The 26068-nt window shown below is 46.9% G+C and overlaps 1 protein-coding gene across 3 annotated transcripts in view; it reads right to left on the bottom strand.

Moving 5' to 3' along the window:
• Positions 1–791: 791 nt before the first annotated feature.
• Positions 792–26068, bottom strand: part of LOC127009648 (paired box protein Pax-6-like) — a 30109-nt gene continuing 4832 nt past the window's right edge. The window contains exons 1-6 of one of the 3 annotated variants that reach the window (XM_050882901.1): positions 16614–17439; positions 9258–9443; positions 8606–8801; positions 8039–8256; positions 6736–6962; positions 792–3677 (exon numbers count right to left, since the gene is read on the bottom strand). In XM_050882901.1, coding sequence (XP_050738858.1) covers positions 2784–3677; positions 6736–6962; positions 8039–8256; positions 8606–8801; positions 9258–9443; positions 16614–16725 — 1833 coding nt within the window. In that variant the 5' untranslated portion in view covers positions 16726–17439 and the 3' untranslated portion in view covers positions 792–2783. Of the gene's footprint in view, positions 3678–6735; positions 6963–8038; positions 8257–8605; positions 8802–9257; positions 9444–16613; positions 17440–26068 lie in introns of those variants that run through there. The other 2 variants (XM_050882903.1, XM_050882902.1) reach the window with 2 other exon arrangements.

The raw sequence follows: 26068 nt of genomic DNA on the forward strand, positions 1-26068 counted from the left end.
GAATTATAAAGAACGGCATCTCTCGCTGCGCGCTGCCTGCCGCTTATACCCCTCCCTATCCCCTCCCTCTTACCATCTACTCCTCTTATCTATCTCCCGCGTCCCCCCCTCCCTACCTCACAAGCCCTGCCGTCAACACACTCCCACATTCAGCCACATAAACCTTCCCTTCTCTCTCTATACACCTAGACCTTCATCCTTCCCTAATCCTCCTTAGGCTTATGCTCTCTCCGTGGTACTTACACAATAATGATGATTATGACGGGAAAGTACTGTGGCTGTAAAGGGAGCTCACTATAGTCGAACGAACGAGCATCTAATTATATCGTCTGTGTGGGGGTCTGTTTATAGAAGTCATCACACATCTTCAGTTCAATGAAATATTTGTTTCATGCTCATCATTGAAGCCTGACAGTTTTAGAAGCCTTATTGCTGATATAAGTGGACGGATGAGTAGAATTCTGTATATGTTTATTAATAATCCAGTTAATGTACTTACCTCTTTCTGTTAACAATTAGGCCATGCTGCTAGCTTATAAGTGTTACTCATCAGCCGCAAAACAAACGCATCCCAAATGAAAACATGGTGGGCAGGACTCGTCTTCTTCATGCATACATCATCCTTGCTGGCAGGAGCTGCACCATATAGTTACTTTTCGTTCACGAGACCAAAAAGACACCAACCACGCATCACCTCACAAACCATTTTAGGATAACAATAAATTTACAGTTCCTACTAACTTTCTGTGGCAGCATCGAGAGTAAGTAGCAAGGACAAGAGACCAAGAACATAATGCAGCCATGTTTTAATTCAGCCCTAAGGAGATACTGGACGCCTATACTGCAGACCCTCAGCGGCGGGAGTGTTGGCTTGGGGCCATCTCGGCGGCTTGGCCCAACAGAGGTGCCTGGGTGCCGGCCGCTGCTGGTGACTGGGCCCAACACTCCCGTCCTCCGTCGACGAGTGTTACGTACATTTATTTCGTAGTGAGACACAGTGGTTGTACACATACATCATCTCAACACCGCATAATTCATTGTTCTTCGAAAGTGCAAATACTATAGTGCCTGAGTCATGAAGAGTATAGTAATGAAACATCGAATCTGTAGTCTTTCTCGATTAAAATCTTGACGCTAAAACATAACTAAATAAGCCTAGCAAATTTCCACAGTTTCCTTCGCACTTAGATAAAAATTGGATTGTTAATTCATCCGTCAGTGCTTCTTCAGTGACTTATAAATCTTCCTCAGTCTATCTTCTCCCTCATTAGCTTCCTCTTCTACCTCTATCTGCGTAAGCATATCGATTAGCATCACGTGAATAAATACGAGATCAAAGCAGGACGGATCTGGCCTAGAATGCGTCAAAAAGTCAAGCCAGGCAGGAGTCTAATGTTATTCCCTGTTGCACGACGAAGTATCTCACGTGTCTCTGGTTTACTTCTATTTTACAAGATTCATTTGCTCTCTGGTGTGACATAGCAACACACAGTTACTCACATGAACATAATACGATAAACAACTATCAAAAATACTTAACACTATACATACGCAGTAACCCGTCCCACAAGGTAAGCGTCGGGGCTGTGACCAGAGCACTCACCGGTGAACAGCAGCCAGGCCACACGAGGGTAGGTCACTGCCTGAGCCTGCGTGAAGCGACAAACACCCACCAAGCGCTGCCCTGAGGACCCGACCAACCTAACCTTAACGTCTATACTTTGATTCTTTGCTGCTCCGTGACAATTTAGCGAGGCAGCGAGACGAACACAGACACACACACACACACACACACACACACACACACACACACACACACACACACACACACACACACACATTCGCGCACACACTAAAAATACATCTTTGGTGCTATACATATCAACTGGTGGAGAAACATTACTGGATACACGATACATCCAAAGTAGAGGTAAGGCCTACGAAGAGTGCATGGAGGTAACAAGCTGCGGTGGTGTGGCGGGGGCGCGGCTGTTGCTCGAAGTGCTTAATGAAGGGCCGTATATTCTTAATCACTTCGGCTCCCAGGTACAAACATTTAACAAGGCTTTCCTAGATGTTATGGGTTATTTTCTTGCGTGGTTCTATGCCTCTGATGGTAGTTTGACAAAGCCTCTGTGCCATGAACGTAAAAAGACACTTATGGGAACACGTTTACCCTATTTTATGACCTTTAGAAATGCTTGATAATTGATGTGAGAGCCGGAAGCGTCTAAGAATACCGACGTAAATCTTAAGGACTGTAAGATATTCTGCCCCTAAGTGTTACAATATTCTAAGTCTGTTTTAGGGATATTCTTACAGATTTAAGCAGTATGAATGCCCTGCTTAATAGGCCAGGTAACAGGTCAGCAAGCAGGTCTATGGGAACAGCGTTATTACTCCTGAACCTGACACGTTTGCTACAGTCGCCTCCTCCGCCCACCACCGCTCGGGGCATCCAGCCAGCATGTCAGCCGGCGGGTGTGTCTGTGGCCAAAGGTTTCTGTGAACCCGAATCCTAATGATCACTATCACTTGGGACCTATGCTCTGAGGTGGTTGTAAATGCTGCGCTCTGAACGGAAAGTAAGTTAGCACAGCATTCGTGTGAACTATGTGTCATTTTGAGATCTTACTCTGCCCTCTAAAAATAAAATAAAAGATAACAGAACGCAACGGCTACAGACAGGTAAATACAAGATCAGGTAAACAGGTTCGTCAGCAGACAGAGATCAAGGTTACGATACATGTGGGCAGCGAAGGCGGTGCTGACCCGTGACCCCTTCATGCTTCCTCCATGCTCTCCTCTTTACCCGCGTCATCTGCTTTATCCTCACGCTTTTCTTTTTTCTCTCTTAATTCCTCTTTCTCTTTCTCTTCTTCATCCTCATCATCTCTCTTCCTCTTGACACTAAGGTCCTGAGCCTCCACGGCCTCGTTTCTCTTCTCTTCGTTCTCTTGCTCGAGGTCCACCTCAATATCACTTTCGTCTTCATCTCGGGACCCGCCAAAATAGGCTGACTGGGTGGCAGATTTGAAGAAATCTCGAGCCCGAGCAGCCATCAGCTCACGGGCGTGGGCGTGGGCGCTGGAGAGGTTAATGGGCGTGAGGGTGAGGTCACGCCCGAGGGAGAACCCCGGATAGTGTGGGAGTGTGAGCAGGCTGGCAGGGAGGAGAGGGGGGGGAGGAAGGCGGCTCGGAGTCTTGATGGAGCTTGTGGTGGGTGGACTCTGGTGAAGGCGGGACAAGGGATGGACTAGCGGGTGGTGGGTGGACAGGTTGAGGGCGGCGACAGATGCGGGTGAAGGCGGAGGATGGCGAAGAGGTGAAGGAGGCCGGTGGGGAGACCTCGGCGGTGTCGACGTGGCCCGTGGGGGAGACTGGCCCTCCAACGGCCCTCCATGGATGGTATCTTCGGTGCCCACTGCTACCGTGACTGTTGCCGGCGCGGTGGTGGGGGCTGTGGTGGTGGAGGCTGTGGTGGGGAGAGTAGCGGTAGAGGAAGGTGGTGGGGGCGTTGGGGAAGGAGAGCGAGGCGTGTCTGGGCTCGACACCACTTCGGAGTACGGGGAGGTGGTGGTGGGGGAATGCGGGAGGGGGTCGTCGGAGGAGTAGGGGCGGAGCACACTGAGCTGCTGGTGCCGCCTCCACTTCGCCCGTCTGTTGGAAAACCACACCTGTCAGGAACCAGGGAAGAAATTACTCGCCGGCCTCACCTACAGCTCGCCTCACCTGCATGCCTTCTTACAAATAATTACTTAATACAAAACCTATCAATGTCACATGTATCACCATCTCACACTTCACATACCTACCTAATAACAACACCCCTATACCTACGCTACCACGCCCTGCAAGCCCCACGCCCCTACAAATTGCTAATTGTCCCATCACTCTTGCCTTTCTCATCATCACTCCTCCAGCTTTCCACATTCCACCTTCCTATACGCAGGTCCTTCACTCCCTCTCATCACCCTATATATCACCTTTTCGGCCTCAACATCACCACCCTTCATCCATCACTCCATCATCATCACTCCCGCCCTCCAAATTGCCCACAACCTTCCTTTAAAATACCAGTCCCTTCGCCCATTAACACCACACGCATCACCCTTTCCCTCCTCCCCATTACCACCTCACTATAAACACAAACCCCTTCACTCCCTCCCATCACCACATACATCACCACCACCTACACGCCTCGCCAGGGCCGCGTCACCCACACCTTCATCCGCTGCCTATCGCTTACCCTGACCCTCACCCACTCGGTTCAACGCGTTCCTCCTCTATCACTGACCTCCCGCCCTCGCCGCCGCCCCGCCCCTCGGCTGCCTCCATCCTGACGCCGCGCCTCTTTGTGTATCCTAGCCTGTGAGCTGTGTGGGGTGTTGATCCGTCCCGATTTTGGGCTTGGTTGAGTGTTCCGATTAGATTTGTTTTGTTTTTATCCTGTCGCTCATAGATTGAAAGGTTTGTTATTGTGATATTTTGCGACTGAAGTAAGAGATATTTTCGTCATGTTTTGCCTATACTCCATCTGTTTATAGTTATATTACCACACGAGTGACATAAAGAAACACTCAGCCTTCTAGTATTTTCTCCCTCTCTGCCAAACCGATTTAACTCGTCTTCATTTACATTTCTCCTCTGCATAATTATTTTTCCTTCCATAACTGTGGCCCTGAAGCTCTACCAGGCAGCATCTCGAGGCTCTGAAGTGCCATTGCAAAGGATGAAAACAGTCTTAACTTTTTTTTTTATTGACGTTTGGTTTGTAGGATGTGATAGTAGATATATTCTAAATTGTTGTTGTTGTTGTTGTTGCTGTTGTTTCGTCGTTATTTTTGTTGTTGCTGTTGATTGTCTGATATTATTATTATTATTATTATTGTTATTGTTATTGTTATTGTTATTGTTATTATTATTATTATTATTATTATTATTATTATTATTATTATTATTATTATTATTATTATTATTATTATTATCATTATTATTATTATTATTATTATTAAGGTTATCATCATTATTATTAAAAAAAAAAAAACAGAAAATAATTATAAAGAATCGCACGCTTGTACCGCCGACACGCATCAGACTTGTCATCGGGAACATCACCTGTATCAACCTCACCACCACCAGCCTCACCACCACCACCACCACCACCAGCCTCATCACCACCACCACCACACCGCTGCTTCCGCCGACTCACTCTGCTGGCTATTCATTTTCCTCGGTAATGGCCTGCCTAGCAATATTCCTCGCTCATAACTACCGTATTTGCATTTCATCGGTGTGTCCTGCTTTTCTGTACTCATGTTTACTTTCACTCGTGTTGCCTCCGTGTGTTCCTGAGAAAGGTGACGGCGGACAAAGTAAAGAAAGTGACCATGGCGTACAAAGCCGTCCGGGAGGCAACCAATGATTTTTGTAACTCCCTAATCTGTGCTCTTAGTGTAATTAGTCAAGGCCCGTTCAGTTCGTTTGGTCTCGTGTTGGGTTGCGAGTTCAGTCCCAGCTCACGGCGGCTTCTCGGTGAAGTGCCTTTAATTCCCTTTTTTTCAATATGACTGATTGGGCCGAGAAATTCATCTCATGGGATGTATTATCGTAAGGGAAACATATAATCTAAAAGCGAAATTATCATCAGAATTTTCAAATTTCATTGTTTCAAAGGTTCTAATTTCTCCTGGATCCCATCAAATTTCAAAACCTGTTAAAAAATACATAAAGTTAACGTTCCCTTTCCTAAAATCTATGAAAGAAGTCACGAAAAAGTCTGTTTCTGAAAAAAAAAATCTTAATCCCAGTTTCAAAAATAGATTCAGGTGTTCTTGATTTTAATACAAAGAATAAAGGGCGCCTCTCGTGGTGTTGATTTTCTACCACAGTGGTGCCACCGTCTTTGTTGGGGGAGACTGCGTGAGGCATGGTTTGTCTGCCTTGTGTATGTGTGTATGTGGGGGGGGGGGAGGGGGGGAGGTGAGTGTGTGTGTGTGTGTGTGTGTGTGTGTGTGTGTGTGTGTGTGTGTGTGTGTGTGTGTGTGTGTGTGTGTGTGTGTGTGTGTGTGTGCAACAAATCAAAAAAGGTGTTCTCATCCTAAAACCATAAAAAATACACTCTTCTCTCCTTCCCTTATATACATTCAAAAGAAAAAGAAAACAAAATTGTTTTTATACAGCAGCTACAAATACTATTTCTGTATGGTGCAACGGGTGGCATTATGTACATTACGAGACAGATTGCCTGACTTCTTGCCTCGGTAATGCAAATAAATGTAAAGAGGTCAGCCGTCGTAGGTGTAAATGCTAGTAAAGGAATCAACGGCACCATAAGACTTCATTTTATACAGTGAAGCATGCAAGTAAAGGGCAACAAAAAGATACATAAAAGTCCGCTACCAACATCCAACCATATTCGTTTTCAGCGTCATCCAACACGTGTCGAATGTCGTTGTCCATTGTGTCACAGTTCGTTATATCATCACATTCATGGGAGCTACTGGACAGAATTTTTGTTTTTAACACATCCCCTTACCCCGAAGCATTCTCTCTCTCTCTCTCTCTCTCTCTCTCTCTCTCTGAACCAATCTTTCTATCAGAATATTTGTTTATCTTTATGTGTACCTTTCAATCTACAAACATATTTGATTTGTACATTTATCTAATTATGCGTCTACACACACACACACACACACACACACACACACACACACACACATGCCACATTCTCACCTGTACTCTTGCCTCTGAAAGCATCGTCTTCTCCGCTAGCCTCTCCCTCGTGGGTAGATCCGGGTAGTGTGTCTTCTCGAACTCCTTCTCGAGCTCCTCCAGCTGGTCCGTGCTGAAGGTGGTCCGGTTGCGGCGAAACCTGACCTCGTTGGAAAGGGGCGAGGTGGCGCTCAGGTCGGTAGGGCTCAGGACGCAGATTGAAGCACCGTCCTTATGGGAGGGAGAACCTGCAGGTGCATGGATGGCCTTAGGTGAGGGGTTATGGGGTCGAGGTGGTTCATAAGGAAGACAGATAAATAAATAGCTAGATATACACTGACAGACGGATAGAGAGCGAGATAATTTGTGAAAACAGTGAAAGGAAAATGGTATTAAGTTCTTGTTAAAACGATACCAGAATGACCAATATATGATCCGTTAAAAATGTTTACCATGCGACTTTGTGTACAAGGGAGTATTGTGAGAATGTTCCTCAATTAATACCAAGTACAATGCCATTATTATTTGGTCTTGTTCTCGCACTAAGCTTACGGGTCCCGCTTGTCAAAAGCTTAATGACTACTATGCGATGGAACGGACAAGACAAAAGAAAACTTCATATTAGAAAGTTCTATAAAGGAATAAAGATGAATGAATAAGTTTTAGTTTGGAATTAGTGAATGAAGGAGATGAGGGGAGTGAAGGCCAGAGAGTTGAACCCTGTGACACCTGGAGGAGGTGGAACAGGCATGAAGCTATTCAGAACCGATCTCTCTTTTGGCCCCTTTTTTTTTTTTACCTGCTTTTATTGGAGCAGTACTGGGAGGGCTATTTTTTTTGTTTTTTTGTTTTTCCCTTTAAGCTGTTTCCTATACTGTAAAAAACCGCAACAAGAAAACTATCAAGCTGTGTGTTTTGTGAGGTGAAGCAGCGGCGATCCAACGTAGGCGCCCTAATGAATGACTAGAGACATGTATCTACTCTACAATCATCAAATAAAAGATAAACTGTTGATTACACACATTTCATCGACTATAATTTCATTTCCACATTTAGTTTTATTCTTATTTATTTAGTTTGTCTGTTAAGTGTTAGTTTGCCTGTTAAGTGTCCATCAGGTGGCTTTCTCTCCCTTCTTGTGTCTGTTCCTCTGAGTGTGTCCGCCATGTCTTCCTGTTTGTTCGTTTGGCTGGCCGTTGTTTAGTATGATTCTCTCTCTCTCTCTCTCTCTCTCTCTCTCTCTCTCTCTCTCTCTCTCTCTCTCTCTCTCTCTCTCTCTCTCTCTCTCTCTCTCACACACACACACACACACACACACACACACCTTCCCCATCGGAGTGCCCCGTGGAGGAAGCGGACGTGGCCTTGTCCTTGGCAGCGGCGGTGTTGGCGGCTTGCTCAGCGGCGGCGGCCTGCAGCGGGAGGGACGCGGCTAGCGGCGAGAGGAGGGCGGGGTTAGCCCAAGGAAAGGCGTAGGGGTTGTAGAAGCCGTAGCCGGCCGCCCTTGCGAAGTCTGCCGCTGCCCTCTCAGCCGCTCGGTTCCTGCAAAACAACCCTTGTTATAGTTACTTAAGCCTTATGTTGTTCCTGTTGCCGCTGCTGATACAACGCCCTGTAAATCATATAAATGCGTTTTGTGGTGTAGCTGGTTGATCTGTCTATTTAGCAGTTTGAGGAAGTGCTGAGATAATTAGATGTATCAAATTATATGGGTCTTGGTACTTGATATCTTATGTATCTTTTATTTATTTGTGTATGACTGTGATGTCGCTATTTTCGGGACATTTATTGCTTGCTAAATGACTAAGTTGTGAGTTTCTGCTAAAATTGAAAAGGAACACGCACACTCAAACAACAGAGATTTCTTCCTCCAGGGGTCAGCAACACCCACCTGAGGATCCTGTTGATGGAGGACACGGAGGGCGCCGTGGAGTTGGTGCAGACGCTGTCAGAGATGAGCTTCTCGCGAATCTCCCACGCGAAGATGGTCGGGTTCTCGCGCTTGTACTGCTCGATCTTGTTCACCACCTGCGGCGTGGCCACCTTGGGCTTCGAGCCGCCGATCATCCCGGGCGGCCGCAGTGACCCTGTAAGCCGAAGGGAGTGAGTAAGAAGGACTTAGAAAATGCTATATACAGAGAAAACGAAAAAAGAGAATGGTATAAACAGAAATTGCCGGTGTTCGGTGATGAGTGGAGCCGGAGATGAAGGGTAACAGGTCTTAGGAATGATTCCTAAGGGCGAGAAGAGAGATGTGGCGTAACACATTATTGGGAGCAGGTGCATTTACGGCTGAATAATAGCGAAGGAGGACGCCGTGATGTAAGAGTATGTGATAATGGAGGCAGGAACAGTAAAGACCGAGATGACACTTATTGCTGCCTCCACGGGAAGACCAGGAAAAAAATGATGGACAGTAATAAAGTGGTCGAGACGTGAGAGGAGCAGCAGCACCACCACAACCAACAGGGCGGCTGTCTGGGGTCATAAATCGGGCGGCTGCACCACCTGGCTCCTCGCGCCTCCTGACCACAAGCACTCACCCAACAACTTGCTGACTGCGCCCTGCTGCGACACCATCTGCTGCGCCAACTCGTACTGACGCAGGGACGGAAGGGAGTAGCGGGTGAGGTCCAGGGGCGAGGCAGGGGATGTGGCCGAGGCCCCTGAGGGTGACGAGAGGCTGCTCCTGGAGTAGAGGTCTCTGAGGGAGGCCGGCACCGACCCTGCTGTCAGGAAGAAATATCAAGAGATTGTCAGCCTAAGTACACAGCACGATAAATCAATCTTTTTGACTCTGATAAAAGAAAAAAAACAGCAATATTTATTGTATATATTAAGAGATAGAATACCTACGACCCTTCTTTAACAAATTCAACAATATGGCATGCACAGTAATCAGAGCCTTTATTTCACTGCTCGCTGACGCCTGTACCAAGGCGGCGCAACGCAGCGTCTCCGCCGGAGCCTCGCCGCCCGCCATCACCAGCACCGCGGGGAGACGGGTGTGTGCATGGTGGGGCGCCTCGGGGCTGTACTTAGCACGTCATGGTGCTTTATATAACGTATCCCCTCACAAATGGTGTCCAGTGGCGGCGGGAGGGTAGGAAAATAGATGTTCAGCGGCGGGAAGTCTTCCCTTCAGCACACCAGTCTCGCCTTCCCACACACCCAACCCGCTTAACCTTTAATTCTGAGTGCAGCCGGCGTGAAGGAGTGGACAGAGCAACGTTCATAGACGAGAAGAAAATGACATTTCATAGTAAATGACTGTACGTGGGATGTTCTAGGAAACCTAACTGTAAATAGAGAGAGACGGAAATATATATATATATATATATATATATATATATATATATATATATATATATATATATATATATATATATATATATATATATATATATATATATATATATATATATATATATATATATATATATATATATATATATATATATATATATATATATATATATATATATATATATATATATATATATATATATATATATATATATATACGTCCATAAACAGACTGACAAACCGAGCAACACACGAGTATAGAGATTGACAGATAGACAGATCAGACAAACTGCCGAGTACAGACAAAGACATTTCACTCTACACTGGCAGCACCACAACAAAACAATAAAGCAAACAACTTCAAAAATAACATAAACAAAAACGGACGCAATACCATGCGGGAGGAAGACAAAGGAGCGGCATTAATCATCCTCCCCCCCTTCCCCCCCTCCTCTATAACCCCGAGCTTCTGGACTTATTTGCCTCACGTATGGCCACACGACCCGCCCATACTTGCTCGCCCTCGCTCGGCAGCATGACAGGTGTGGAGCGTCCTGGCGAGAGGCGCGACACCTGTGCTCATCCTCACTTGCGTCGACTGTGTGGTGAGGTGTGTTTTGAGAGAAATCAATATTATAGGTAATGAACATCTGTTGGCGGTGGGGCCTAACGAGGGGAAGGGAGAGGTCAGTGAGAGAGAGAGAGAGAGAGAGAGAGAGAGAGAGAGAGAGAGAGAGAGAGAGAGAGAGAGAGAGAGAGAGAGAGAGAGAGAGAGAGAGAGAGAGAGAGAGAGAGAGAGAGAGAGAGAGAGAGAGAGAGAGAGAGAGAGAGAGAGAGAGAGAGAGAGAGAGAGAGAGAGAGTGTGTGTGTGTGTGTGTGTGTGTGTGTGTGTGTGTGTGTGTGTGTGTGTGTGTGTGTATAAGAGATCCGCGTACGACAAAATCAACACCGCACCGTCATAAGAACATAAGAACATAAGAACATAGAGAAACTACAAGAGGCCGTAATATAATTATGTGGGTGGTGGCGAGGTGACGGGTCCAAGTATGGCGCCACGCACGTCACGAAGAGGAGGAAAAAGCCGAACAATGGGTCGCATCATCGCCCCAAACAAAGGTGGCGTGATCAACAAGCGCCAGGAAAGCCGTCAGTAATAGGAGGAGCAGCAGCAGGGTCCAGTATCACACAAAGAAAGTAATCACCAACAACATGATCTTATTGACGAGGACAAAGCTAAGGAGTAAAACGAGAGGCTGAGAAATTCCTATATTCCCATTTTGGTCAGTGTCAGTAATATCAGCACAGCAACAGAAGCGGCAACAGCAACGCAATTACCAGCAAAATTAAAGTTTCAGCGATGAGGACGAAGACTTAACATGAATAGAAATACACTTAAAGACTTCTTATATTCCGACCGCGACTATTGTTAGCACACCTCGGGAGGGAGGGATGCCGCGATGCCCTGCCTCTGCATCTTCTTGCACTAGTACGCCGCCGACACAAACGAGCCTTGACGTTTCTTGATGCGCGCACGCACACACACACACACACACACACACACACACACACACACACACACACACACACACACACACACCATTAATGGCCCTATCTCCACACAAGCAGGACTGGTCTAATCTGCAGTCATGCATCACGTTAATGTACGCATGGCAGCACAAATAATCATATACAAATGCTCAAATCGTCGTCATCAAGCACGTACGGAAGCACAAATAATCGTATACAGATACATAATTCCATGTCGTAAATTTTCGTGTTGTTCATAACTTATCATCCGCTTGATTACAGCTAGTGCGACAAATTATATACATTTTCGTCATCATAAATTTAGCAATGATCTCTGAATTGCATCTGGACAAGCGGAAAGAGCTGACAGTTGGGTGATTAAGGCGGCGAGCTGCCGGCAGCGACGCCCAGCGTGTTGGCCGGGTGCGGTTATTCTCTCGCATTCACCTTAATTTCTTCTCCGTACGACGGACTTCAGTTCTCAGGGAAAGGAGGTCCTTAAATATAATCTTTACCCTTAACTGGGCGCTCATTAGGTGAGTTACTTGCTTGTTATATGCAGCTCCTCCTTGCCTTAATGGAGAACACGTGGCGCTTCCTTCCCGTGGCGCCTGACGTGCGTTACCTTTGGCGACCTGCTAAGCCAACAATCCTCGGCCCCTGCCCTCTGCCCTCCATCTCTGCTGCTCGGCTCAGCCTCATCGACGTGGCTCCATTAGGTCACTACGCCGCCAGGCAATTAGGGGACGGAGGGTAACCATGCGTCAGCGGACCTTCAGCCCCAGAGAATTATCTCACCGCGCTGCCATGCTTGCTGGATAAGAACTTTCTCCATGATCAAAGTTGCGTGTCAGTTATTGCTTCGTTATCTTATTTCACATTTTTGGTGCGTGTGCCTCATATCTTTCTATATCAGAGAACAAATGGATATGGATCATGCATGAAGAGTTGCATTTAGTTCAGCGACGTGACTGCATAATATATATAACCGGTGCAACAATTGCTTAAACTTTCACATCACGTTGCCATAACATAAATCTCCGAAACTATTGCATCGGAAAGTCTAGTTCTCAGCTGGCGCTTGGTGTAGCCGCCGTCAAGCGTCGGCCTCCCCGTGCATGGCACAGCTGCTGCCTGACCCCGGGCCCCGCCCCGTGGCCTTTCCATTACACAGGAGTGACACATTACGTGGGGCAGACATGTCACTTCCAGGCATCAATTATGCACCTGACTCACCAGCGTGTATCTGACACACCTGAAGCCATCGCGTCACCTGTGGCCACGTGACCTGCCCATTAAAGGCGGCAACATGATGAAGATGAATGGTCAGTTTAGCATGGCGCCGAGGATCGTCACTGAGCAAAATACACACATTCATATTAAGACTGAAACGCTCTAACATATATATATATATATATATATATATATATATATATATATATATATATATATATATATATATATATATATATATATATATATATGTGTGTGTGTGTGTGTGTGTGTGTGTGTGTGTGTGTGTGTGTGTGTGTGTGTGTGTGTGTGTGTGTGTGAACACATAAATATCACTTCTCAGACAATGCAGTGTAAATTGTCCGTTAAAGTGTCATTTATTACCGCTGTACTGGAGAGAACGACCCCGAAACTTTCAACTCTCAGTGACTAGTTTCTGACCGTCAGTCTACAGGTCACCTAAAGAAGGCGTGTTTGGTGCGCTAGCCGAGCACGTGTCGCCCTACGGAAGAACTATGAAGGAAAATGATGAGCATGCACTATTTGAGAGAGAGAGAGAGAGAGAGAGAGAGAGAGAGAGAGAGAGAGAGAGAGAGAGAGAGAGAGAGAGAGAGAGAGAGAGAGAGAGAGAGAGAGAGAGAGAGAGAGAGAGAGAGAGAGAGAGAGAGAGAGAGAGAGAGAGAGAGAGAGAGAGAGAGAGAGAGAGAGAGAGAGAGAGAGAGAGAGAGAGAGAGAGAGAGAGAGAGAGAGAGAGAGAGAGAGAGAGAGAGAGAGAGAGAGAGAGAGAGAGAGAGAGAGAGAGAGAGAGAGAGAGAGAGAGAGAGAGAGAGAGAGAGAGAGAGAGAGAGAGAGAGAGAGAGAGAGAGAGAGAGAGAGAGAGAGAGAGAGAGAGAGAGAGAGAGAGAGAGAGAGAGAGAGAGAGAGAGAGAGAGAGAGAGAGAGAGAGAGAGAGAGAGAGAGAGAGAGAGAGAGAGAGAGAGAGAGAGAGAGAGAGAGAGAGAGACAAGAGTGAGATGGGAAGGCAGAGGAGGAGGACAAAGTGTGATGGGAAGGAAAAGGAGGAGGACAAAGTGAGATTGGAAGGAAAAGGAGGAGGACAAAGTGAGATAGGAAGGAAAAGGAGGAGGACAAAGTGGGATGGGAAGGAAAAGGAGGAGGACAAAGTGAGATGGGAAGGAAAAGGAGGAGGACAAAGTGGAATGGGAAGGAAAAGGAGGAGGACAAAGTGGAATGGGAAGGAAAAGGAGGAGGACAGAGTGGAATGGGAAGGAAAAGGAGGAGGACAAAGTGGGATGGGAAGGAAAAGGAGGAGGACAAAGTGAGATGGGAAGGAAAAGGAGGAGGACAAAGTGAGATGGGAAGGAAAAGGAGGAGGACAAAGTGGGATGGGAAGGAAAAGGAGGAGGACAAAGTGAGATGGGAAGGAAAAGGAGGAGGACAAAGTGAGATGGGAAGGAAAAGGAGAAGGACAAAGTGGAATGGGAAGGAAAAGGAGGAGGACAAAGTGGAATGGGAAGGAAAAGGAGGAGGCCAAAGTGGAATGGGAAGGAAAAGGAGGAGGACAAAGTGGGATGGGAAGGAAAAGGAGGAGGACAAAGTGAGATGGGAAGGAAAAGGAGGAGGACAAAGTGGGATGGGAAGGAAAAGGAGGAGGACAAAGTGAGATGGGAAGGAAAAGGAGGAGGACAAAGTGGGATGGGAAGGAAAAGGAGGAGGACAAAGTGAGATGGGAAGGAAAAGGAGGAGGACAAAGTGTGATGGGAAGGAAAAGGAGGAGGACAAAGTGAGACGAGAAGGAAAAGGAGGAGGACAAAGTGTGATGGGAAGGAAAAGGAGGAGGACAAAGTGAGACGGGAAGGAAAAGGAGGAGGACAAAGTGAGACGGGAAGGAAAAGGAGGAGGACAAAGTGAGATGGGAAGGAAAAGGAGGAGGACAAAGTGGGATGGGAAGGAAAAGGAGGAGGACAAAGTGGGATGGGAAGGAAAAGGAGGAGGACAAAGTGAGATGGGAAGGAAAAGGAGGAGGACAACGTGAGACGAGAAGGAAAAGGAGGAGGACAAAGTGAGACGGGAAGGAAAAGGAGGAGGACAAAGTGAGACGGGAAGGAAAAGGAGGAGGACAAAGTGAGACGGGAAGGAAAAGAAGGAGGACAAAGTGAGACGGGAAGGAAAAGGAGGAGGACAAAGTGAGACGGGAAGGCAAAGGAGGAGGACAAAGTGAGACGGGAAGGCAAAGGAGGAGGACAAAGTGTGATGGGAAGGAAAAGGAGGAGGACAAAGTGAGATGGGAAGGAAAAGGAGGAGGACAAAGTGAGATGGGAAGGAAAAGGAGGAGGACAAAGTGAGACGGGAAGGAAAAGGAGGAGGACAATGTGAGAAGGGAAGGAAAAGGAGGAGGACAAAGTGAGACGGGAAGGAAAAGGAGGAGGACAAAGTGGGATGGGAAGGAAAAGGAGGAGGACAAAGTGAGACGGGAAGGCAAAGGAGGAGGACAAAGTGGGATGGGAAGGAAAAGGAGGAGGACAAAGTGGGATGGGAAGGAAAAGGAGGAGGACAAAGTGAGATGGGAAGGCAAAGGAGGAGGACAAAGTGAGATGGGAAGGAAAAGGAGGAGGACAAAGTGAGATGGGAAGGAAAAGGAGGAGGACAAAGTGAGATGGGAAGGAAAAGTAGGAGGACAAAGTGAGACGGGAAGGAAAAGGAGGAGGACAAAGAGGACAGTGAAAGCTAAAATATAAATAAAAGTAAGTAGAGAAAAACAAGATTAATAGAATGGGAAGAACAGGAATGAGAAGAGATGAAGAAGAAGGCAAAGGAGGAGGAGGAAGAGGAGGAGGAGGAAAAGAGAGAAGAGGAAGAGTACAAAGTAAGATGGGAAGGTATAAAAGGAGGAAGAAGATCAAGAGGACGATGAAAACTAAAATAAAAAATGAAGTGAAAAAAAAAAATAATGGAACGTTAAGAACTGGAATGAGAGGAGGAGGAGGAGGAGGAGGAGGAGGAAGAGGAGGAATTGGAGGAAAAGGAGGAGGAGGAATTGGAGGAGGAGGAGGAGGAATTGGAGGAGGAGGAGGAGGAGGAGGAATTGGAGGAGGAAGAGGAATTGGTGGAGGAGGAGGAGGAGAAGGAATTGGAGGAGGAGGAGGAGGAGGAGGAGGAAGAGGAGGAGGAGAACGAGGAGGAGGAAAAGAAGGAAGACAAGAATCAAGAAGAAAAGCGGTGGAAAAAAAGATAAATAGAACGGAAAGAACAGGAATGAGAAGAGGAGGAGGAGGAGGAGGAGGAGGAGGAGGAAAGGAGGAGGAGAAACAAGAGTAAATAAATCAGCGGACGGTGAGAACACGCAGATGAGAACAAAAGCGAAAGAGGAAAAGGAAAATTAATGAACAATGAGAACAAAGAAGAGGTGGAGGAGGAGGAGGAGTAGGAGGAGGAATAGAAGATACAGTACGTGGAGGGAGAGAAAATAACGAAAAGAAAAGACGAAAATGATTTAACTGATGAGTGAGAACAGGAAAGAGGGCAGAGAAAGACGAGGACGAGGATGGAGAGAGAGAGAGAGAGAGAGAGAGAGAGAGAGAGAGAGAGAGAGAGAGAGAGAGAGAGAGAGAGAGAGAGAGAGAGAGAGAGAGAGAGAGAGAGAGAGAGAGAGAGAGAGAGAGAGAGAGAGAGAGAGAGAGAGAGAGAGACGGACAGACAGACAGGCGGACAGACAGACAGGCGGACACACACACCCACCCACACACACACACACACACACACACACACTATTATCCCTTCTTCCTCCACCCCCTCCCACCTCTGCCTTGCCCTCATCACCCTCCTCGCCTCACCTGTGCCCGGGCAGTAAGAAGACACATTGCTGAGCGGCGTGTTGTTATTGTTGTTGTTGTTGTTCTCCTTCCACTGGTCCGGCTGAGTGGACGAGTAGCTGTAGCTGGTCATGATGGCTTCGGGGGCAGGGGTTCGGGGGCCACTCGGGCTCCTGCGGAGGTTCCACGGGGTATTTTCGCGGCGGCAAGACTGTTTTGGCGGGCACTGTAGTTCCTTTCTGAGTCACCAGGGGGCAGAGGCGCACGTACAGAGAAGCGAACAACCGCTGCAGGCTACCAATCCTCACTCGCTGGAGCAGCTTAAATCACTCGCCGAGAGATATCATTATGGTCCGCCTCCCTCGGGCAGCCATTAGCGCGGCGGGGATAACTCTGTTGGCGGCGTGGGTGGAGGCCAGGCGTCCCTGCACACAATGGCTGGCTAAGGTCACTGCTGCGTGCGTCCAGCCCAGGGAGTGTCAGCGAGGATGGGTGCGAGGCGCCGCGCTCAGCCCTCAGACCTGTGCTCCGACATACGTCCAAGACAAATATGGCCGATTGCTAGACACTGACTTTTACTTTACGTCCACCCTTAACAGCGCACAGATGAATACCAAATCACCTTAAGCGATTCTTTCCCTATAAGGGCGAGTTTGTCATTGAACTGCGCGACGTCAAGGCCTTCTCGAGCGAACAATGGAAAATCTAGGCGGGCTTACCGACTCCCGAACGCGTATGACGGGTCGGGCTGAAAGGAGCGCGCGCTGATTGGTCCAGGCGGAGACGGGAGGCGGAGCCACAAGAGGTCTGTCGGTGCGAGTTGCTGCGTAGCCTTTAGATAACAGTATCTCACGACATAAAAATGTTAAACAGTTAAATCTAAACATTTCTTTACCAGGCAGTATAACACTGATGGAGTCTCAGGTTTATATAACAGTCTTATTATTAACAAACGGTATGAACTCCTTACTTTAGGTCGTCTTGGGCGGAATCAACATTTCCCGGCCACACCGACACGAGTCACTGATAATGGATCGCACGGTGCGTTGCCATAATTCTCGGCTTTGACTCCCCTCGGCCTGCCGCTGCTTACCCCTCCCCCCACTCACCCGGTCATCCCTGTCTTATTTCTTTACTCACTGTAATCTTGTTCTCGCAAATTCAGGGAATATTCGAGGCACAGCAACACGTGACGGCTCCGAGCAGGGCCGCCGGCAGGCCGCAGGTTACGGGCGCGCCTCGCCGGGGCGCCTCAGGCACGCCAGTTGAACTAATATCCCCTCACAATAGACTTCCGGTGTCTGTTTGGGCGTGTGTGTTTTCAAGTTTTGTTTTATGACTCTCTTGGCGCCGAGAAGACAATGGCGCCGCGTATTAGCCTGTTTCTTCGCGACGAGCAACCGGAAATGAGCGAGGCTTGAGTGAAGGGTGGCGGGGCGGAGCATGACACGGGAAAGCCGGGGACGACGCGGGGCGGGGAAGGGACGCGGTGAGGAAGGGCGGGTTATCAAAGGCATATCCGGGTCTGAGCCTCGCCTAAGAAACACGTCGAGTAATTTCTGGATAATGGCCCAATTAAGACTCAAAGGAAAGACTAAGGACCAGAAATACGTCTCCTTAATGTCACCCAAGTTAGTTATTCAACCGCCCAGACAAGTTAGATGTCTCATCTTGATGCTTCGTTTTTTAAATGTTAAGACTCACCTTCCTTCACCTGTCTCAAGAAAAACCTTCAGGAACAAAACACTTCAGTAACAATTTCAATGAGCGTCAGTGCATGTTGATAAATGTTTTCTATCAAAATGTCATTCGGAATTAGATTTTTCTATATCATGAATCCTCACTATCCTCCCCGCTACAAGTCAAAAACAGGCCAAGAAGTTCATTCCTTCAGCCTTCACACCACTTCCCGCCACTTTGCACATACAATAACTTCGTCCACATGCGTGACTTTGCTTTCACTTTGATAGACAAAAGATTTCGTTTAAGTCATCTCACAAGGGGGCGAAGTCTCATTTGGTTGATTGTTTTCTAATCTTTTTGTGAGATTTCTTGCCACAAAGTTGGAAGCTCTATACACAACCTTCAGAGCTGTCAATCCTCTCTCGTCGGTCTGTGTTCCGCCTCAGGTAACGCGGCACGTCACTGTCAACTCTTTCCTCAGATCTAAGAACGGTGTTGAGTTTCAAAGGATTGGCGAGGGTACACGAAGCTAAGTTAACGTCTCTGTATTACGAGGGTTCCTGGTTGTCTTTTTTTTCTAATCAAGAGCTCACGTTGCAAAGGTACTAGAAGCTAAGCCTATGTCCCTGCATTACGAAGGTTCCTGGTTGTCCCTTTATATTTAAAAACACATAAGGATAAGCTCACATTGGATAGTGTCAGGCATGCAAGACAACACACATCGAGAGGGTAGACTTATTATACATGACAAGATATATATTTTTCTTCTACTAGCATTGACCTGTAACAAGTCTCTGGAGCTGTTTCCTTATCAGAATAAAGGGGCAAACATAAATGTGCGTCACGTACGAACACTGCAATGAAAACGAACATAAAAGACGAGAAAGAGACCTCAGGGACCCATTTCTCAGGAGGGGCAGGGAGCAGAAGCAGGGCCCGTGACGGCGGCAACGGAAAGCGCCGTGCGAGACAATAATAAAATGTTGATTCATGCAGTAAATAGACTCCCACACACGGCCACCCGAGCGTGAGGGAGTGTAGGGGTCGGTGAAGGGGTTTGGGAATAAAAAATAAAAATAAAAAGCGTGAGACGGCAATAATCCCCTCACAGCGTGGAGCACAACCTTGTATGTGTGTGTGTGTGTGTGTGTGTGTGTGTGTGTCTGTCATTCATCAATGATCCGATCACGTACTGGACTCGTAATCGCCAGTCAGTACCCTCCCTGAAAAAGCTCTTTTGTGCTCAGAGAACCAATCCATACTCCTTGCTCATGGGGGGGACAGTAACCGCTCCTATCAACGAAAAAATATCTTCAGTGATCTGACCGTGACTTGAACCTCCCCCTGGTTAGTGAGAGGCAGGGGTGGAATCCATCGCGTTACGGAGTAGTTTCAAAATATTTTCATACAAGCTTTCAACGTTCTTCTGCTTATCTTGACGAAAGCAAAGAAGGAAAACAAGGAAGGACTCTTTAAACGGAATTATTTACGCTCAAATTAACTTCCACGTTTACCTCACTATAAAAAAAAAATAGTACTGACATCTCTGTTCATGGTGGTCAAGTTGAAAGACACAATAAGACCATAGTCTGCTTGGCATAACGAATGCTTCTCACCAAACTCTGGCAAACAGTGCATGGGTGCTATCATGGGTATGAATCCATTATGCACAACACCTAGTGAAAGATAAGACGTGGGTCCAGGGTGGCCTTCCACATCATCGAGGAGTTCTTTCATGACAGGGTCAAAGTTGGCCTGTGGTTTCAGTAAGCCAAACTTTACTTTCAATAAGGTTGCATTTAATAAGTTTTACACAAAATATCAAACTTCCTCCTTAATAAGAACAGGGAAATGGTCCTACTGCTTGATGGCAATGTGAAGCGGCACTGGGAGGCATGTGTAGTCATGTATAACTTACAAAATAATCGAAGACGGGTTATTTGTTCTTTTACTATCTGAGAATGACTTACTGACTTCAACAAAAAATGCTAAAAATTGATGTTCCCCTTCAAGTGGCTCCCAGGACGCATGTCAAACCTAAAGTACGCCGCCTTATATATCCAGGAACAGCGGCCCATGAATACTTAATTTTTATCGACACATACAACGATGAGGCAGACAAACACCGAAACAGAGAGAAAAACATAGTATACGTATATAGAAATAGGGCGGCTGCATGAGGAAGTCGAATGAGGAAAAGAGAACTGTTTGCAAGAGGTCACAGGGAAGGGTAATGGTAATGCACCGGTGTCACGACGCGCACGACGGCTGGCACGAATCGTTGAAAATTGCACCGGGTACACAGCGGTGATGGTCGCTCACCTGCCCCCCCCCCCACCCCACCCCCTCACGTCCCCGCCGCCGCCCTGACGTCTGATCTGTCTTACAAGGTGTGTGTGTGTGTGTGTGTGTGTGTGTGTGAGAGAGAGAGAGAGAGAGAGAGAGAGAGAGAGAGAGAGAGAGAGAGAGAGAGAGAGAGAGAGAGAGAGAGAGAGAGAGAGAGAGACAGACAGACAGACAGACAGACAGACAGACAGACAGACACACACACACACACACACACACACACACACACACACACACACACACACACACACACACACACACATCATCATCACCACAGTTGTCCTCGCTTCTTAGTCAATAGAGAGACCCATTAAGCTATTACGAAACACTCATCCATACAACCATATAATATAAACTGATATAGTCCACCCCAAACAAAGATAGCCTTATTTGAAGTGTGTGTGTGTGTGTGTGTGTGTGTGTGTGTGTGTGTGTGTGTGTGTGTGTGTGTGTGTGTGTGTGTGTGTGTGTGTGTGTGTTTATCGGGATAGAGATTGAAATAAAGAAAGAAAAAAAAGCAAACATTTTCTTTCAATTTATTTTTTGACACTAGATCGACTCTCTCTCTCTCTCTCTCTCTCTCTCACACACACACACACACACACACACACACACACACACACACACACACAAAGCGGTAATTCTCAGGGAGGTGAAGGGATGGAGAACGTGAGGGAGAGAATATGTAGGGTGAAATGAGAGGGAGAGGGTGTGGGGAGGAGAGGGGAGAGGGTGTGGGAGGGAGTGGAGGGGGAGGGGAAGGTGCGTTGTCCGGGGCAGTAACTAGTAAACACAAGGCCCATTGTTCGCAGTCACACGTGGAACTATCGCAGAAATGATCTCCTTCGTTGTAGGACACACCCCTGCATCCACCTGCCCGCTATATAGTCACCCCACACCCACTCTTTTAACTAATCATCATCATCATCACCATCAGCTATTATTGTTACTCCACGGAACCAACTTTGCCAGATTGTCGTACTCAGCCGCTCATATTTCCCGACTTCCTACCCCAAAACTATCTTCTGGGCTCCAATAACGAAACTCATTTATAGTTATCGTTGGCAATAGTTAGGCGTCAGAAACCGGTGAATACTATGCTCTGAGTACGATAATCTGGCAACGGTGCACGGAACTATCATATTTTTTACCTCCCTTTGTCTGATGCAAGTACACTTCATCCTGCTTCGGCAAATATTCTAATTTCATCTTTCCACTTGGTTCTCTGTCGCCCTTCACTTTAGTTGTCAATCTAGCATCACTTCCACACATGATTTGACTTGACCATTAATCTTATTCGCTATTAAACTACTATCAATTTTCATTCAAATCTTTAACGAAACTTTCACGTATGTAATGAATCCTTTGTTGTATATTGTGCATGGCGCCCATCCAAAAGCATGTGTACACTTTTGAATGTCTAAGGTATTGCTTGTTTACATAACCATTTCCTGATCGCTCTATATATACCTTCCACTCTTCTTTATCTCACATTTTCGTATTCATATTCGACTAACTGTTGATATAATTCAAAGTATTCTCATTAGTATTCGAATAAAAGAGAATAGTATTCGTATTCTGCAAATAATCTGACGAATACTTCCCCGATAGTTCTCTCTTTTCACAGCCATACGCCTCATTCTTCATCCCTTATCCTAAATGGCTCACTTGTCTCATTCTACACACACACACACACACACACACACACACACACACACACACACACACACACACACACAACCCAACGAACGTTTGCCCCACCTCTCACGCTCTTCATATCTGCGTATACTATGCATATACTTACTGCACATATTTAGAGAGTATACACAATATCCCCCCTCCCTTCACCTATATTCAACAACACACACACACACACACACACACACACACACACACACACACACACACACACACACACACACACACACACACACACATATTCAGATTAATCCCGCTAATGTTAATACTTGTTAAATCCAAAGAGTTCTATACAAGTTGAAAGGCATAACGGATGACAGGTATAGATAGATAGATATGAAGGAAGACAGATAAATGGAAAGAAAACTATCAACAGATGGATATAGGCACATTTATAAATAGATAGGTATAGATAAAGAGATTAAAAAATGTACAAATAGGAAAATAGACAAACAAGTAGATCAATAAAGTTCGAGACAATACATCAGATGGACGCTGATGGGTGATAGATGAACAGGTTGATTGATGCATGAATGTTTAAGTGTGCGTGTGTGTGTGTGTGTGTGTGTGTGGAGGTGGGATGATGGAGTGTATCGGTCTACAATACATAATTCTCTCTCTCTCTCACACACACACACACACACACACACACACACACACACACTCACTCGTTCCCAAGTATCCGGCTCCTTCATGCCCCCCCCCCCCTCCCCCCTCCCTCCTTAAGCCCCGCAATGGCGACACCTTTCAGGAACAACCAACACACTTTCGGCGAAGATTCCGTAAGTGGGCGGCGGCGGCGTCTCCCTCGGCGTCACGCACCACTCGTTTATAAACCAAGTCGTGGCGGCCGAGTTGTGCAACGCCGAGGAAGGCAAGACGTGAGTGTTTCAACGGGGACGCTCAGGCAGCCCCGCCGCGCTGTTTGTTTTGTCATGTTCTTCACGCTCCTCACGCAGTTGACAAAGGGAGGGAGGGAGTGAAGAAGGGACGAAGAGGAGAGGGGTAGATGAGCTTGATGTAGGTATGTTTGGAACGTGAATAGCGAGCAAGCGATGTAGAGATGTTTATTAATTAATTCCCGTCGTCCCTTGCCCTCTGACCCTGTGGCTTGCCTATAACAGCAGCGTAGAGAGCGTTAATTGGTCAACCGCCGAGCCGTGACAGCCAACCAGAGCAAACGTTCCGCGCGGTGAGGAGCCGTTCTTCCGCCGCGCTCGACCATGACGGAGACAAAGGGGGCTGCGATCGAGGCAGTCGACGCCATCTTGCCAAAGGGAGCCTGCCATTTTCAGCCCGAGCCGCCACTCCCTGCGTGGCGGAAGCACCTCAGCACTACGTCCTTTTGTGCTTTGGTCAACGTCATTCCCATATCAGACTTAAATACGCGTCTCATGTCTCCCTTTAAATCCACGAACGTTTGCGATGAAGATTATTATGTAGTTTTGTTTTAATATTGTTATTTTGTTCTTCACACCACACCGGTAAAACGTGTCGACTAATAATAAATAACGAAAGCCAGCACAACAGCATCACGGATACACTCATGAATAATACAAGGCAGGTTTTGCACGAAGGACGCGTCGCCATCCCATGCATGAGGCGCCCACGACCACCGCCAACACACACACGCACCCCCCCCTCCCACACACACACACACACAAACAAACAAACACACACATATACAAGAAGCGGGAAGATTGGACAGCCTACTTTTTACCTTTGTCAGATAAAAGTCACGCGTGGGAGCCGGTCCTCCGCCCTTCGTGACACAATTGCCTGGCGCTGGGGATGAAAACAGGACACCGCAATGCCTGCTGTAAGGGCCATCTGCCTCAAACTCCAGGCTTGATACTCGGCCTTACAGCATGGGGATTGGAGAAGGAGCGTCCCCCGAGATCGTGATTAAAGAGAGCATTGTCTGGTGTTGTCTGAAACGAGCTTGACTTACTGCCTGCTTGCCCGGCACCGTCCTGCGTCATTCCACCACAATATACTTATCGAAACACGGTCATCTGCCCCCATTGCTCCCCCTTTCATTGTGGACTACCTTTTTTCTTTGCTACATTTGCTCCCCTCCATCACTCCCCCCTACCCCTTCACATCACTGCCTTCCTTGCATTACACAGTCCTTTTTACGCTAAACTCTGGAACAATCTTCCTTCATCTGTATTTCCTCCTGCCTACGACTTAAACTCTTTCAAGAGGAGGGTATCAGGACACCTCTCCTCCCGAAATTGACCTCTCTTTCGGCCACCTCTTTGGATTCTTTTTAGGAGCAGCGAGTAGCGGGTTTTTTTCTATTATTGTTTCCTTTTTTTGTGCCCTTGAGCTGTCTCCTTTGTTGTAAAAAAAAATTATATATCTCCATAAGGGTCTTCTCTCTTTGACAAGCTCTCTCCATCACCACCACAGACCTTAGTCACAATAAAAACCATTCTCTATATTCTATAACATATTATCTCTTCCTCCCTGACAGTTTTTCTCTCCATCACAACCAATTTCTCCTTCCATATACAGCTCCTTCTGCTCTAAACTTAGGGGCTTCATGATGATAGATCGTCTAGCTAGAAATCTGAGCTAGGGGAAGTGTTTGGTCCCAGCCAGGGCAATTGGCACACAACCCATCCAGATGTTCATCCCCCCTTTCAGACTGGTCGATACGTGCACGGGTGTACCTGGGAAGGGTAAACCACGGTAACTCGAATGTCGCACTTGCCGTGCGTTCTAAAAGTAAGGATCCTTAGTTCCGTACCCACCATTGGCCCATCTTATTAAACATTTCGGTGCTCACACGCCAACATTTGGTAAGGCTTTGCGAAAGTTTGTGGGTGTTTCCATTGGTATTTTTTTAGTCTAGTGATAGTTTGACGAGGCTTCTGCATCATGAACGTGAAAAAAACACTCATGAGAACCCGACTAATCTCCTTTGTGGCCTTTTGGAGACATTTGTTGTAAAAGCCGAAAGTGTTATAGTCTCCAGGGCCAAATGAACGGAGATAAGCACCGACGCAAAGCACATCCACCTCTCCTTTCACATCATCGCAGCTAGTGTTTTGCAGCACATCTCATCCGCTCAGCCTCACGTTGCCTCCTTTCATCGCATCACTCCCCCCCTCATGCTCCATCCTCTATAATTATGATCCCTCACTTTCGGTGCAACGCCAGTCTCTTCCTTACATTTCCTTCCTGACACCTCTCGTTCCTCACCCGTGGACCATCACTTCACCGCCGTCCCTTCCACTTGATCCCACCTCACCTCTACCCCTTCCTCTTTCTTCACCTATGAGTATTTCCTTTCCCTTTGTTGAATAGGTGCCAGAGTTCCTCCCACTGCAGTAACAGCCACCATCACGGACAGACACAATACGGCAGAAACGTTTATCTGTTACCATACACAAAGGAGTTTTCAGCATCTTACCAAAAAGCACTCCTCTCAAAACCATGGTCAGGATATAAATGGCGTTGATGTCCTAGGCTCTCCAGTACTTTGATTTTTTTAGGTATAAAAGAACATTTGGATAAGGCAACGAAAGATTAAGAATATTAACTGATCTTCTGAATTTGATCACAATATACTTGCCTCCCCCTTGTAGCGGCCACACTGCACTCGATTTTCCACATTAGCACTAAGCAATCCAAATTCCTTATGGAAGAGTAAACACATCTTTCTTTCATCCATTTCTGTAGTAAACCTTGGATCAGCCCTCCTTTGTATATATCCTCCTCCCTACGCCTTAATCGCTCTC

Source organism: Eriocheir sinensis, chromosome 41 (genome assembly GCF_024679095.1).
Source record: "Eriocheir sinensis breed Jianghai 21 chromosome 41, ASM2467909v1, whole genome shotgun sequence".
Classification (NCBI taxonomy): domain Eukaryota; kingdom Metazoa; phylum Arthropoda; class Malacostraca; order Decapoda; family Varunidae; genus Eriocheir; species Eriocheir sinensis.